At 49.6% G+C, this 15,597-nt stretch overlaps 1 protein-coding gene across 1 annotated transcript; it reads left to right on the plus strand.

The window, feature by feature from the left end:
* The first annotated feature begins 286 nt into the window (after nucleotides 1-286).
* LOC124656580 (histone deacetylase 19-like) lies at nucleotides 287-1,795 on the plus strand. The gene has a single exon (XM_047195296.1). It carries the CDS (start codon nucleotides 287-289, stop codon nucleotides 1,793-1,795), a length of 1,509 nt encoding a protein of 502 aa, XP_047051252.1.
* Nucleotides 1,796-15,597: the final 13,802 nt, after the last annotated feature.

A 15,597-nucleotide genomic window follows, 5' to 3' on the forward strand; every position in this document is an offset into this window, starting at 1 on the left:
AACCCTAAGACCGCCACAATTATTCACGAGACTGTTAGGCCCCCACACCGCCAGTCGCCTCCATGCCAGATTGGTCGGAGAGGAAAGAGGCAGTCCAGGCGCAAGGTGCAGGTGCCAGCGACCATCCGTACATGAGTCGAACTCGGACACGATCGATCGTGTCTTTATATAGTTCCAACCGGGCCGCGAGATACAGGAAATCAAAGGGACTACGTACTGTCACATCCAAAAAAGGGGATTACTGAATCGTTCCGGCCGGCACGCTTTGCGGAGAGATCAAACTAAGATGGACTACGCCACGGAAGGGCACTCGCTGCCGTCGCCGTCGTGCGGCGATGGCCGGAAGAGGAACGTGTGCTACTACTACGACTCCGGCATCGCAAACGTCGACTACGGCGCCGAGCACGTCATGGTGCCCCGCCGCGTGGCCATGACGCACGCCCTCGTCGCCTCCTACGGCCTCCTCCCCCACATGACCCGCCTCCGCACCACGCCCGCCACCGAGCACGACCTGCGCGCCTTCCACGACGACGGCTACGTCCGCCTCCTCCGCGACATCACCCCGGACGGCTACTACCGCCGCCACGACAACAACATCCGAGCGAGGGCCAGGGCGTGCCGCGTCGGCGTGCCGGACGAGGACGAGGAGGCCGACGGCGGCCACTACGACAACCCCGTCATCGACGGCCTCTGGGACTACTGCCTCCGCTACGCCGGCGGGTCGCTCGCCGCCGCCCGCGCGCTGGCCGGCGGCCGCTCCGACATCGCCATCAACTGGTCCGGCGGCATGCACCACGCCTGCAGCGGCAAGGCCAGCGGCTTCTGCTACGTCAACGACATCGTGCTCGCCATCCAGCACCTCCTCGACACCTTCGCCCGCGTCCTCTACGTGGACATCGACGTGCACCACGGCGACGGCGTCGAGGAGCACTTCAAGGCCGACCACCGGGTCATGACCGTCTCCTTCCACCGCTACGACGGCGACCAGTACTTCTTCCCGGGCACCGGGAAGGCCGGGGACGTCGGCGAGGGCAAGGGCAAGTACCGCACCCTCAACGTGCCCATGAAGGCGGGCATGGACGACGCCTCGTACCTGCACAGCCTCTTCGTGCCCATCATGGACACCGTCATGAGCAGGTTCCAACCTGACGCCGTCGTGCTGCAATGCGGCGCCGACTCGCTTTACGGCGACAGGCTCGGCGGATTCAACCTGTCCGTGAGTGGCCACGCCGCATGCGTCAGCTACCTCCGGAGCTGCAACGTGCCGCTGCTCCTCCTCGGCGGCGGCGGGTACACCGTCAACCACGTCGCCTCCTGCTGGTGCTACGAGACGGCGGTCGCCGTCGGCAAGGAAGAGGAGATCCCCGACGACATACCGCACCACGGCTACGAGCACTACTACAGGGACCAGGGCTACAAGCTCCATTACCCGGTGCCCAAGAAGAGCAGTATCAAGAAGGAAGACGTCGACAAGATAAAGCAGGACGCCCTCGAAAACCTATCCATGCTCAACGAGCCACCGCCCACGTCGACTGTAGTACTGCACCACCGGCCAAGCACAACCCATGCGATCGACCACCACAAGGCCCTCTACGACGACGACTACAACCCTAGGTCCAAGAGACACAGGGAAGATGACGACCCCATGGAGAGGCTGCACCGCCTCTGCGGCAAGGCGGACGCCATCAAGTTCTTCACCGACCTGGGGAAGACGTACATGAAAGGAAAAAATATTAATAGTCCTACAAGATCAGCCCCCTCGTCTATTCAAAGTAGACCCAACTCAAAAGATTAGTCCGGTTTTGTGGTTCCGGAGCAGAGTTTAATTAATTGGATCAATGGTATCACTAGTAGAAAAAGGGGCTTTAGTCCCGGTTCGCAAGGGCCATTAATCCCGGTTGCGCAACCGGGACTAATTATGCGCGACTAAAGGCTCCCCCTTTAGTCCCGGTTGCTTACGAACCGGGACTAAAGGCCCAGCCACGTGAGCGGCTGGCATGCTTGCGTGCGAAGGACCTTTAGTCCCGGTTTGTAACACGAACCGGGACTAAAGGCTATTTCAAGTTAATTTTTTTAATTCATTTGGGTTTCTAATTATTTTTCACTCCCTTTTTTTTCTATTTTTTTTTTCAGAATTTCTACTATTTCAGTTATTTGCATAGTTTAGTCTCTATCTCTAACTACACTTATCTTTAGTCAAATTACATACTCGTGGTCAAACTTCCCGCTCGGTCACCCATCCTCCCACTACTCTAGCACTAGCACGCTTAACTTCCGAGTTCCATTCCGTTCCGCATCCAAGTGCTTCGCGCGCATGTATGTGATATTAGTATCATATCAATCCTATTAACATGTTGATCGATGTCACATTTCTTTATTGTTTGAATTTCAAATAATTCTTTTAATAAACAAAAGTAATGATGTAATAATAATCTTGAATAAATAAATAAACATTAACTTTTTAATTTGTATTATTTTTAATTTTATTAATTAATTAAATTTTTTTTTTGCCAAACCTAAAACCTAAAAATTTGAAAATCTAAAAATTGGGTAAAAATGATAGTAATCTTTATGCAGGATGCAATTATTAATTTTAGGTTTAAAAAAAATAAAAAAAATATAAAATCCATAATTTATAGAAAAAACTAAAATCTTCCTGCTTTTGTATTTGCATTTGGAATTTTGAGAATCTAAAAATTGGCTAACCGGGTAAACCAGGGTACTAGGGTTTTCGCGACGGAGAGATTATATAGGCGAAGGGGCAGAGTCGGGGGACGCTCGAGGGGCCCACCCCATAAGGCGGCGCGACCAGGGGTGGGGCCGCGCCCCCCTATGGTGTGGCCGCCTCCTCGCCCCTCTTCGTCTCCTCTTCGGACTTCTGGAAGGCTCCGTGGAAAATAAGACCGTGGGCTTTTATTTCCTCCAATAGTAGTGTCAGGTTATGCCAACAACTCTCCAGATCTTAATGCGATACATCTGCCAACAATTTGCATTCAATAGCATACGCACCATTTACTGTATTTGAATCTATTGCCGAATTTTTATAACGCAGCTGAAAATCAGCATTTATTACACTTGAATCAACCATAGCCACTCATTCACCGGGAGCAAACCAGCCCGGGCGCTATTCATCCGTCCTGAGACATCGAGATGCATCAGTTTTACTGGAAAAATAAGAATGCAACTTGTTGTATTGTGCTCCAAAATCTATTTACCTGTTGTAGTATGGAAGGAGTCCTAACAGACGGCGTGTGCCAACCGTGCTAGACGTAGCACATCTACAACTCTATTTCGTGTCCACCAAGAAAGAGAGTTATTTGCTCATATATATAGTGCAAGGTAGTCATAGAATAGATGAGAGAGTTTCTCCACATTGATAGCGCCTTGCCATGGATATTTGGTACAACCGACTGGCAATGGTAGCACGGGAATTTTATAGCCGGTGAAGTTGGCGTGCTGATCGAAGGCTAAGACGATGATGCAAAGGCGTTTCATGCTAGTGGTCTTTAGATGGCTTGTTTTTGTAGCAACTTTGGGTGATCCATGAGCTGTAATAAGTTCCGAATTTTTATTTTGCTACTTGTGCTTGTTATAACTGGATTCATTTAATAAAGAAAGCCGCATGCATCAATTGATGCAGAGGCTGGAGATGCCCCATTTCGAAAAAAATAAAATGAAGGAGTGAAAATTTAAATAATCCAAGGATCCTCACATACATGTAAGGGACGGCAAACTGATAGAAATAAGAAACAACATCACCAGAAACTATCCACCAGGAGCACCAGAGATTCGTGCCGAAGAGGAACTCCAACCATGCACTCTTGAGTACGCTTCTTTGATCACTAACTAGAGCTTCTCGACACCATCTTCAAGCTTTTTTCTGTCTTGAGACTTGTTTGCAGGATATCCCAGGAATTCATCATACTGTAAATTATGAATATGTAACACCCCGAAAAATAGTCTCTAGAGGGGTAGAAATAGAATATGTGCATTTTCATAGCATGCATCTCTAAATTAAGGAAATTTTTTGAACTTTGGCTTCGAAGAGGCAAAGCAATCAAGTTTGAACTTAGTGTAGAATCTGACCTAGGTCAACACTTGGATTTGAAATTCAAACTTTGACATGACCTTTGACCATTTTAAAATATGGGGTAAGCCAAAAGCAATGTGATATTTTTTGAATGAATACTCTACTTATGAGCATTTTTATTTTCTTAGGAATTCAAAATCAAGTATTGAAATACATTCCATTGAATTTCAAAATGGAGGTTTGACTAAGCCAAACCTAAATTCAAAATTTTAAAAAACTAAAACCAAACTCTTTTTTCAATACACACACATCTATCTGAAACTATATACACCCATCTAAAATACAGATATATACCTATATATAAATCACTTTAAAATAATTGTATAATTCAAATTTGAAACTTAAAGCCAAATTCAAATGCTCGTGATAAGTCATATAAAAATCAGAAGAATATGAAACAAATACAAAATCTTCACAATTTTATTCTCTATCAAGATAAAAATATATAAAAGGTCATTTACGAGCAAAATCAATGGAACTGAAATTCCAAGAATAAAACCCTCATACAATCTACACAAATAAAAGAAAAAATCCTATCTAAAATCCTAGCTAGCTCATTTATCTACACTAGGCCTATCTACCTTCACTTCTTGATTAGCACATCCAACACATTCACCTCATCTTCCTAGACGGCTAGACCTGCACACCAACACTATGAAACCGATGGTTAGGTTAGGATTGTTGGGTTCACCTTTGGTGAATATATTTTTGTGTAGAATCCAAAGGAGTTGTTCCCAGGAAGAACTCCTAGAAGCAAAGGAATATGTGTTGGGAATGTTTTCTCAAAAGAATGGCTACCTGGAAGATCCCATCAAAAACACTTATGAAAAGTCACTGATCATGCTCACCAAATCATCAGAGGCAACAATAGCATGCAACATCAAAGGCTACAGGACAAGAATAATCATGTTAGGCAGCAAGAATATCTTAGGCAACATAGGCATCATCACTGAATATCCATATTCTCAAGGCAACAAACAGAAAACACCCCCAAACATTTTAATTGGATTCCTAAAATCCCACAGTGAATTCAATGAAGCAAATGAACATGGAAATGTTCATCGCAACATTGAGAATATGTAAATCCATAACAAATATCTCATTAACATAATTTACCTAGCAAGTTAATAATATTAAGCTCATAGATCATAAGAAATAATTTTCTTAGGCCAATTTTTTAAAGCATCGCCGAAAATTATCATAGATAATAATCATATAAGGATTTTACACTTGTAAATGTCCAAACTGAGCCAGGACATAATTTCAGTCAGTAAACCAACATGGCCAATTAGGCATATACCAAACCAACTATATGATAGTGTATTTCAAGGAAAATACATCACTGCTGCACCTGAATCCAAGAGAGAGAGTCGAAAAAAAACAAGGCAAGCACCTTAGTCACTAACTGCATAACCCCATGCATCCAGAGGTCATGAGCCGGCCGATCCATATCTAGCGTTAGGGATCTGGCAAGCGGTAAATTTGCAAAAAACCACCCGCGGCCTCTTAATTAAGAGCACATCACCACGGCACTGATGTGCCAAGAGCATATTCACTTGGCTTCACTATAAATAGTTAGGATCACAGAACCCATAGTCTCACAACACACTTCAGATGAGATGACCTCTTCGTACACTCCATCCATCCTGAAACTTTGTTGATATAGCGACAAAAAGATCTCTCTCGATATTGCTGGCTAGGGAGTCATTCTGCTGCCGTACTGAAAAATAGAGAAATCTCCAGACGATGAAGGCATGGACAAAACAAACCTGCTCAAGAAAAGTAGCGTTGTTTCCATTCCACGGGCAGCCCGGCCGGCGTCGCGTGGAATGAAGACAACGCGCTAGCCTCCGTCCGATCCTCGGGAGCATCAGGTCCTTCCCTCTCCTCTCCTCTCCTTTCCTCGACAAAGTCAAAGTCTAAGTCACAAGTCACGCGCTAGCCGACACGCGGCAATGTGACCATGGACTAGTATATATAGATGAGATGCAGGTTGAAGACGAAGGAAGTCTTTGCTATTTGCCTTGATGCAGAGGAGGATGGACGGCAGAGACTCCTTGTTGCTAGTTCCCATGGATCCGTGACATGGATTGCTGTATTAATTGCATTCCACTGATTACTAAGCTAACTACTCCATAGTACTACTTCACACCGAGTAAATCTTCGCGTGTTTCTAGGAGTCTAATTTACTTTTATTTGGTTGATGCCATCCAATAGTATACGGTTGGAATAGTGAGGCCAGGTTGGAATAGTGAGGAAAATAATCCTATACGACCCTGGTCGTATAGGCCGGTGGCTGGACCAACTTAAGCACCTGACGCGTGGCAAACCCAATCGTAAAGCAATCAGCCCACGGTAGTTTATTTCCTAATTAGCAAATCATGATTCCCTCGAGCATCCGTTCCTGATTGCCTATCCATTCATCGGCGGCGAGGGGGATAGAGAGCACCGGCGCCGAAGGTGATGTTTGGCTCCTCCAAGACGCCCCTATGTTTTGCGCGACGCTGACACAGACTGATTGCTCCGCGCGGCGGCGGATGGAGAGATCGACGAGCATGAAAGCGGCGCCGCCTCGAGCTTCCGCGACATGACCATATACCTGCACCTTTGATCCCATTGCCTGCAGATTGATTGAAAATCTGGCCACAGTGGTCCGATGGCAAGCAAGTCTCTTGTGCGGCGCTACCAAGTTTCAGCTACGATTCTTGAGCCGCTGCTTCTGCTGCTGAATAGCAAGGACTCAAATTTTGCAGGCATAGCGCGTGGGGATAGAACTATTTAGGAAGAAGACAACAATTGCTTTGCTATTGGGTTTGCCACGCGTCAGGTGCTTAAGTTGGTCCAGCCACCAGCCTATACGACCAGGGTCGTATAGGATTATTTTCCGAATAGTGAGGCCATGCATGTTCTTTCTGGAGGTTTTGTTTATTTGTTTTGCTACGATGCTTCTGAATTGAACTCTCTAAATGGAGAGTTTTTTTTACTTTGGTTCAATGCAAACATTGGTTTCTAACAGGCTAGACAAATAAGGTGGACTAGACTACACTAGCCAGTCTCCCTTCCCTTTGGTTTGTGTTTCCATACAATGCTAGTAGGCAACAAGATTTAAAAGCCTTTGATTTGTCAACAGTGAATGATTTTCTTAGTGCCAGGTCTAGCTATGTGCTTGTCGTTGCCTAATCGACGGTACCTCGGAGGAGGGATCCTCACGAGGGGGAGAAGAAGTAGGGGCCATAGGGCGGAGTGCACACGGGACGGTGGTACGCGATTTACCCAGCTTCGGAACACCTGCACGATGACAGGGCCTACTGCTGCTTGTCTGGAATTATCTGGGCGCTTTCGCGATGTTACAATGAGTTGTGGTTGTGCCTCTAGGGCTCCCGGGATCCGGCTTATAAAGGCGCACGGATCTAGGGTTTACATGGAGAGTCCTAGCCGGATTACAGATAGCCTAACTACGGTACAATATCTTGCCGTGCACGTCACGGATCCGCCTTCCACATACGTCGTACCGGATCCGGGTCCCTCATGGGCCTCCGCGGATCCGGGTTCCTCCTAATGTCGGTACGGATCCGGCTTACTGATCCTGGGCCGGACTTCTTCCTTCATGATCAACGAAGAATCGGGCCGCCCGATGGGCCACATGCCTCATCACCATCTGTGGGCCACCCGGGCTTGCCGGATCTAGGCACTGTCGATGGTACACCCATGAAGTATACCCACAACAGTAGCCCCCAGAGTTCTCCGAGTTTCACCTGCTGTTTCCGCCTCGCTAGTCCATCATGGCCTCCGACAACATTGGTAACGCGGAGAAACTTGAAGAGCTCCAACTTCACATTTTCTTCTTTCGCCAACTTTTAGTCGGAAAATGCTCCCATCCTGCGGGACTTCATCCATCGACGGTACTGGATACGTTTCCGGGTTAGTTCCCTGCTTGCGAATGAAAGCTTCTTAACTCCACGCGATTTCCCGGAATCTTTAAAAGACTCAAACGGTTCCGCCAATTCTGGCGCCATTTTCGCGCGATTTCTGCGGTAACTTATCTCTAGCCATTTTTACCGTTTAGGGTTTGGGACACGTGTCACACATCCAACGGTGCGACGCTTGCGTTCCGACCACAGGATGCGGAGCACGAATCTCGTCCCGCCAGCCTATAAATATCCGCCGTCGACGCCTCAACCCTCATTCACCCCCCTTTTCACCTCTCTGCCTAACGCCGCCTCGAGCTCCTTCTCCGTCGTGCCGGAATTTCGCCGGAGCTTCGCCGGAGCTGCTTCGCCGCCGCGTCGAGTTCATCCTGTTCTTAACATCAGCGAGCCACCGCGCGGAAACCTCGTCGCCGGCGACTTCGACCACCGCAAAAGCCATTACGGTGAGTTCTCGAAACTTGCTCTCGCGCCGTAGTTGGTAGGGATGAATTTGGGGAAGATGATGCTGGATCCGACTAAAGAACGTTTTTCCGCGATCTTTTTATATCTTCAGATGTCTTCCACGACTCCGCCTCCTACCAGTGAGCCGATCATGGCGACGCCCATCTCCTCCGCTCCGCCTCCCTTCGTGCCAGTGCAGCTGGGATCCCACTAAAGATTCCGGCAAGGACACCGAGGGCACCTCAGCTATCCCGGAGAAAACCTCCGAGGCGGAGAAGAAGGCGGAAGAGAATGCTGCCAAGAAATCCAAAGCCCGCCAGCGGGATTCGGAAGCCAAAGGGAAATGGTGGCCCTGCACCACCACCGACATGGAGCTGAGGAACCTCGAGGCGGAGGGCTTCCTGCAACACGGAAGCTGGAGGTCAGTTCCGAATGAACTAGCTCCAGCTCCGGAGGACAACGAGATGGTGCTGACGAAAGCATTGGTGGAGCGCGGTTTTTCATTTCCGCCTTCAGATTTCTTCCTAGAGATTCTGAAGGCCTATGGGCTCCAACCCCACAACATCTCGCCGAACAGCGTGCTTCCAATCAGCAACCACGTCACCCTCTGCGAGGGCCATCTCCGGGTAACTCCCGAGCTCTCCCTGTTCCAATACTATTTTATTGTCAAGAAGGAGAGGATCCGGCAGTCCACCGAGCTGGCGACATGCGGATCCATTACCTTCATGATCCGCCCGGGTCGCGTCTACCCTCACACCGACCGCCACGAATCCGCGCGGTACTGGTCCGGGGGTTTCTTCTATTTGAAGGACGTCTCCGACCCCGCGAGCGCAAGAAAGCTGCCACCGTTCAAGAACTGCCCCGCCACCGAGCTTCCGGCATGGTCGCATTGCCCCCACCTCTCCGAGTCACTCCAGCTCACGCGCGCCGTCAGGCGGATCTGTAAGCTGACGGAGGAGGGGCTGACAGGGAAGGACCTGACCCTTTCCTGGTTCACCAAGCGGATCCAGCCGCTCCAACACAGGGACCGCTTGATGTTCCAGTACATAGGGCGCGATGACCCAATGCGCGCCACAAAAGACAATCTTTCCGCCGACGCCATCGACAAGAGGATCCGGGTCCTCATCAAAATTCCGCGTGAACTTCACGTTCACGTGTGCAACAAAGATATCCACATGAATGGTTCCGGAACCGCGGTACGTCGGCTTGATTGTAGTCTTTTGTTTCTCTTCGCATTCAAATTTTTGCCTAAGTGTTAAACTCTGTATTAGCTCAAAGCGCTCGAAGAAAGCGAACTCGGAACTATCCTCCGGGTTCCTTCCACCGGCAACACGGATCCGGAAGCCGCATCGGAGGCGGAAGCTCCCGAGGCTTCCCGCCCCGCTAAGAGGAAGAAGCCAGCTCCTTCCAGCCCCTATGCGAAACGCGCCAGCGAAGTGCTTAGCACTGCGGCTACTCGGAAAGCGGAGGCGGAAAAGAAGCGCCTTAAACTGATTAATACCAGCAACAAGGGGCAGCCTGCCATCCAGCATTTCTTCAAGCCTTCCGGGTAAGCGCCTACTTCCGAGATCCAAGTTCTGGTTTTACGCTCAAACTCTTACTTATACTTTTATGTTTTTTCTGAAGCTCCGGAAGCCAGCCCCCCAAGGCCCCAAGGGCCCTGAAGAAAAGAACCAAGCCATCTCCGGCTTCTATTCCTGTTACCCCCGAGGTTGAAGTTCCGCCCAAGGCTTCATCCGCCTCCAAGCCGGATCCGAAAGACATCATCAACCTTGATGACCTTCCTGAAGATCCCGCTCACCATGGCGACTCCGCCAAGGGGACCTCCTCATCTGTTCCTCCGCAAGATCAACCAAGCGCCGCTTTCGCGGAGCCCACAGAAGAAGAACAGGAGCAAAAAGCAAAACTCCTCCAAGTCACCAACGCGACTCGGGTCGACCCTCGACCGACTCCGTCCCTTCAAAAACTTACCCTCGCCCAGCGCCACGCGGAAGTTTCCGTCATGCTGAACAAAGTGTGGGGAAAGCCGGGCGAGGAGATGCGAGAGCTCACCGACCTGGAGGACGGCCTGAAGGTGTTTTTCGCCAAGCACAAGGAAGTGCGGCAGGTAATACTAGCCCCCAAGCATTGGGTGATATATTTCCGTGTAACATGTATTAGCCGATGCTTTCCCAAAGTGTACCTTAGGCGGAAATTTAAAATTTTTATACCTCAAAGACTTTGAATTCCTCGCTAGCCCCCAAGATTTTAAATATCCGGCTAACTCCTTGCTGCTTCGCAGACCACGCGGAAATTGCACGAAGATCTGCGCGTGCACGTGCTAGAGCAAATCACGGAGATCGAGGGGCTGCGCCGAATGCGGAAAACAGCCAAAAGGCTATCCAGCCTGCTTGAGACCCGCCTTCAGGGTACGAGATCCGGGTCTTACTTTTTGTGCTGATATATTTGTCCAAAATGCATAATATGTGCAACTTTTTGCCTACAGAAGAGACTGCCAAGCACTCCAAGTTTGACGAGCTATCCGCCAAGGTCCAGGTGCTTGAGGCGGAGAACGAGTCCCTCAAGACCTTCGTGAAAGAGTCCTCTGACAAGGAGAATCAGGCGAGGAAAGAGCTCTCCGAAAAACACGCCCGCGACCTGGCGGAGCTGAACGACAAACTTAAGAAGAACCAGAGTCGTGTGACTTCCTTGATCTCGAAGAACAAGGTTCTGGAGACGGAGGCGGAGATCATTGACAGACTCATCTTCCGTAAGTATTTTTCCGCCTTGCTGTTCCGACTACCCTCGTATGCTGTATTCTCCGAAACAAAACTGAGCTTCCTTTTCCCACAGCAAGCCTTGGCTTCGAATGGTCAAAAGAGTCTAACCTGAAGAGGACGGAGGCATACGAAGAAGCGCGGAGATCCATTGGCGCGCTGTTTGAAGCTTGTCGCGGAATCGCCAAGACTCTGTCTTTGAAGAAGGCCAAAACTTCCGTGATCGACACGATGACTCAGCTCATGGAACAAGTGCCAGACTTCATCAAAGACTGGCAAAAATCTTCTGCGCGCGGAGTCGCATCTCTGGTCTTGGCCACCTGCAAGGCTCATTTCCCCTCGCTCAGCTTTGCGGATGTTGCGCGCGGAGCTCCAAAAGGTTCCGACATGGGCGCCATCCTTGCGGAAACCCAAGGGTACGAGCAGTTGTTCGTCAGGCGAGTGAATCACTCGTTCTGGTACGGCAAGCACGCTTTGCCCAAGGGTTTTTCCGATGCAGAGGAGGAAGAAGGCGAGCCGGAATTTTACGGAGAAGGCTCCGGGTCGAGCATCGATCACTCCGAAGGTGGCTCTGACGATGGCTCCAAGGCCGGCTCCAGCGACAGCGACGGCGACGGCTCCGCCTACCAGGAATCTGAAGAGGAGAGCTCCGAGTAGAGTTCCTGTTTGAACAATGAAACATAGTTGCATCATTTTGGCCCCGAAGTGGGTTTGTAATAAGACTTAAATTCTTAAGTAGCTAGGGACGAAACGACTATGCATGGGGCGGAAACACTTATCCTGCTATCCGTTAATATTATGTGCATGTTTCGCTTTGTGTCGGAAAGCAAGTGCTGATTTCGTTGTTTTCCGGCTTGCTCGCTTGACCTTCCGCGAGCCGGAAGACCTTAGCCGGAAACGCTTGCCAGCGGCGACGAAACCCAATGGTAATCCGTCAATAACCGCGGAAACAAGCCCCCAGGCATAGGTGCCGGAAATCGCTACTAGGAATCCACGAGTTCGCAACAGTTAACAATTTAATCAGAAAACTTAAGCTTACGTCCTGAAGGACGATTTTTGAAAATCACAACTTTTTATACACGCCTAGGCGGAAATATCCAGCTCTGCGATTTTAGTCGGAAAACATACATGATTCAAAAATGAACAAGTAAAGGAGGTAAAAGACTCGGAGAGTGAACCATAAGCTTTATTTCATTGATCATGTATAACTATTACAGAGTTTATAACTCGGAAAAAGTATGCTAAGTGTGGAAAGGACGTAGCTGTGCGATGTTCCAGGGGCGATCTGTCTCGTCGTAGATGTCATCCGGATCCTTACGCTTGCGTTTCCGGCGCCAAGTAGCAGGTCTGTCCCTCAGCTCTCGGAAATCCACAAGGTAGTACGATCCGTTATGGAGCACTTTGCTAACGACGAAGGGTCCTTCCCATGGAGACTGCAGCTTATGGTCTTTCACCTGCCGAAGGCGGAGCACCAGGTCTCCCGCCATGAAAGAGCGATTCCGAACTCGACGACTGTGATAACGTCGGAGCTTCTGCTGGTAGATGGCGGAGCGCTGGTCAGCTAAATTCCGAGCTTCCTCGATCAGGTCCACAGATAACTGTCTGGCCTCATCAGCTGTTTCTTCATTGTAGGCAGAAACTCGCGGTGAATCGTGGATGATGTCGGAGGGAATCACGGCCTCGGATCCGTACACCAGGAAGAATGGGGTAAACCCTGTTGACCTGTTAGGGGTAGTTCGCAAACTCCACAAGACAGCGTCCAATTCGTCAGCCCAAGCTCCAGCTGCTCGTCGCAGCGGTTCCTCAAGGCGTGGCTTGATTCCTGATAGTATTAGACCGTTAGCCCTTTCAACTTGACCGTTGGATTGTGGGTGAGCCACAGATGCAAGGTCCAATCGGATCCCCATCGTCTCACAGTAATCCTTCAATTCTCCCTGAGCGAAGTTTGTGCCATTATCTGTGATTATGCTGTGTGGGATGCCGAATCTCATCACGAGGCTGCAGACAAATTTTAGTGCCGTAGCACCGTCGGCTTTTCTCACTGGCTTTGCCTCGATCCATTTGCTGAATTTATCAACAGCGACCAAGAGGTATTCAAAACCGCCAGGAGATGATCTTTTTAACTTACCAACCATATCGAGCCCCCATACTGCAAACGGCCAGGTGATAGGTATGGTCTTCAGCTCTTGGGCTGGAGCATTTGGTTGAGTAGCGTAGTACTGACAACCTCGGCAGGTTTTAACTATCTTGTCAGCATCTTCTTTAGCTGTGAGCCAATAAAAGCCTAGCCGAAAAGCTTTTGCAACGAGTGACCTGGGAGCGGCGTGATGCCCGCAATCCCCTGCGTGGATCTCTCTGAGGATTTCAATGCCATCTTGATTAGAGACGCACCTGAGAAATACCCCTGTTGCGCTTCGTTTGTAGAGCTGTCCATCAACGATTGTGTAGGATTTTGCTCGTCTGATGATCTGTCGCGCGAGGACCTCGTCCTCTGGCAACTTTTGATCGATGAGGTAGTCCAGGAAAGGCTGCGTCCAGGCCGGAACGATAGCCATCACTTCTTTAGCCGGAGACACTGCCACCTCTGGGTTTTCCGGGTTAGCGCCCTTCACCGAGGGTATCCGTAGGTGCTCCAGAAAAATGCCAGGCGGAATCGGTTTCCTGCCGGATCCGAGCTTGGATAGCATGTCTGCCGCTGCGTTGTCGTCTCTCCGGACGTACTTGACTTCGTATCCGAGGAAGCACTTGGCGATCTCATCAACTTCGTCTCTGTAGGCCGCCATGACGGAGTTTCTGGCGTTCCAGGTTCCGGCTACTTGTTGTGCCACCAGGTCGGAATCTCCACAGCATATAATGTGCTTGATCCCGATTTCCTTAGCGATGCGCAGACCGTGTAGTAGAGCCTCGTATTCCGCCATATTGTTTGTAGCTTCGAAGTGGATCTGCAGAACATACTGCAGTTCTTCTCCGGTAGGGGACTTCAGGGTGACTCCGGCTCCTGAACCTTGATGCTGCTTGGATCCATCGAAGTGCATGACCCATGTTTCTGGTTCCGGGTCCAGGCTTGCATCCGGAGCTTCTGTCCAATCTGCGACGAAATCTGCCAAGACTTGGGATTTAACCGCAGTCCTAGGCTTGTAAGCGATGTCGAAGGCGGATAATTCGATGCCCCATTTGGCCGTACGCCCTGTTGCGTCAGCGTTGTTGAGAATCGTTGACAGCGGAGCCTTGCTCACAACTGTTAATGGGTGCTCTTGGAAGTAATGTCTCAGCTTCCGGCTGCCTAGGAACACTCCATAAGCTAGCTTCTGAAAGTGAGGGTATCTTTGTTTTGACTCCGTCAGTACCTCGCTAATGTAATAGACTGGTCTTTGGACGTCATATTCATGACCTTCTTCCTTTCGCTCCACCACGATGACGAGACTTATGACCTTGTTGGTAGCTGCCAGATAAAGGAGCATTGGCTCTGACTCTGCTGGGGCTGCCAAGATAGGTGGGGAGGTAAGTATTTCCTTCAACCCCCGAAGAGCTGCATCAGCTGCGTCGTCCCAGACGAATTTGTCTGTGTTCTTCAGCAGCTTGTACAAAGGTAGCGCCTTCTCGCCAAGACGGCTAACAAACCTACTGATTGCTGCAACACAACCAGTTAATCGTTGCACATCTTTGAGACAAGTTGGCCGTTTGATACACAGGATTGCCTTGATTTTTTCCGGGTTAACCTCAATGCCTCTGTGAGAGACTATGAAGCCAAGGAGTTTTCCGGCTGGCACGCCAAAGACGCACTTCAGCGGATTCAACATCATCTTGTACCGACGGAGATTGTCGAAGGTTTCTGTGAGGTCGCTGATCAAGTCGGATCCTTTCCGGGTCATGACCGCGATGTCGTCGACGTAAGCGTGCACGTTCCGGCCGATTTGGTCCTTCAAGCACCGCTGCATCGTACGTTGGTAGGTGGCACCTGCGTTTTTTAAACCAAAGGGCATGGTAACATAGCAGTAAGTGCCAAATGGGGTGATGAATGAAGTCACCTTTTGGTCAGACTCCTTCATTCGGATCTGATGATATCCGGAATACGCATCAAGAAAACACAGAAGTTCCGCCCCCGCCGTCGAATCAATGACTTGGTCAATGCGCGGCAAGGGGAACGGATCCTTCGGGCAATGCTTGTTCACGCCAGAGTAATCGATGCACATTCTTAGTATTTCAGTGTTCTTTTTGGGTACAAGGACGGGATTTGCGATCCAATCAGTGTGGATAACTTCTATTACAAAACCTGCCTCTAGTAACTTTGCTAATTCCATTCCTATGGCGCGGCGCTTCTTATCTCCGAAGCGTCGCATAGCTTGCTTCACCGGTTTAGCTCCCGGGTTTATGTTGAGGT

The sequence above is a fragment of the Lolium rigidum genome, chromosome 5, assembly GCF_022539505.1.
Source record: "Lolium rigidum isolate FL_2022 chromosome 5, APGP_CSIRO_Lrig_0.1, whole genome shotgun sequence".
Lineage (NCBI taxonomy): Eukaryota > Viridiplantae > Streptophyta > Magnoliopsida > Poales > Poaceae > Lolium > Lolium rigidum.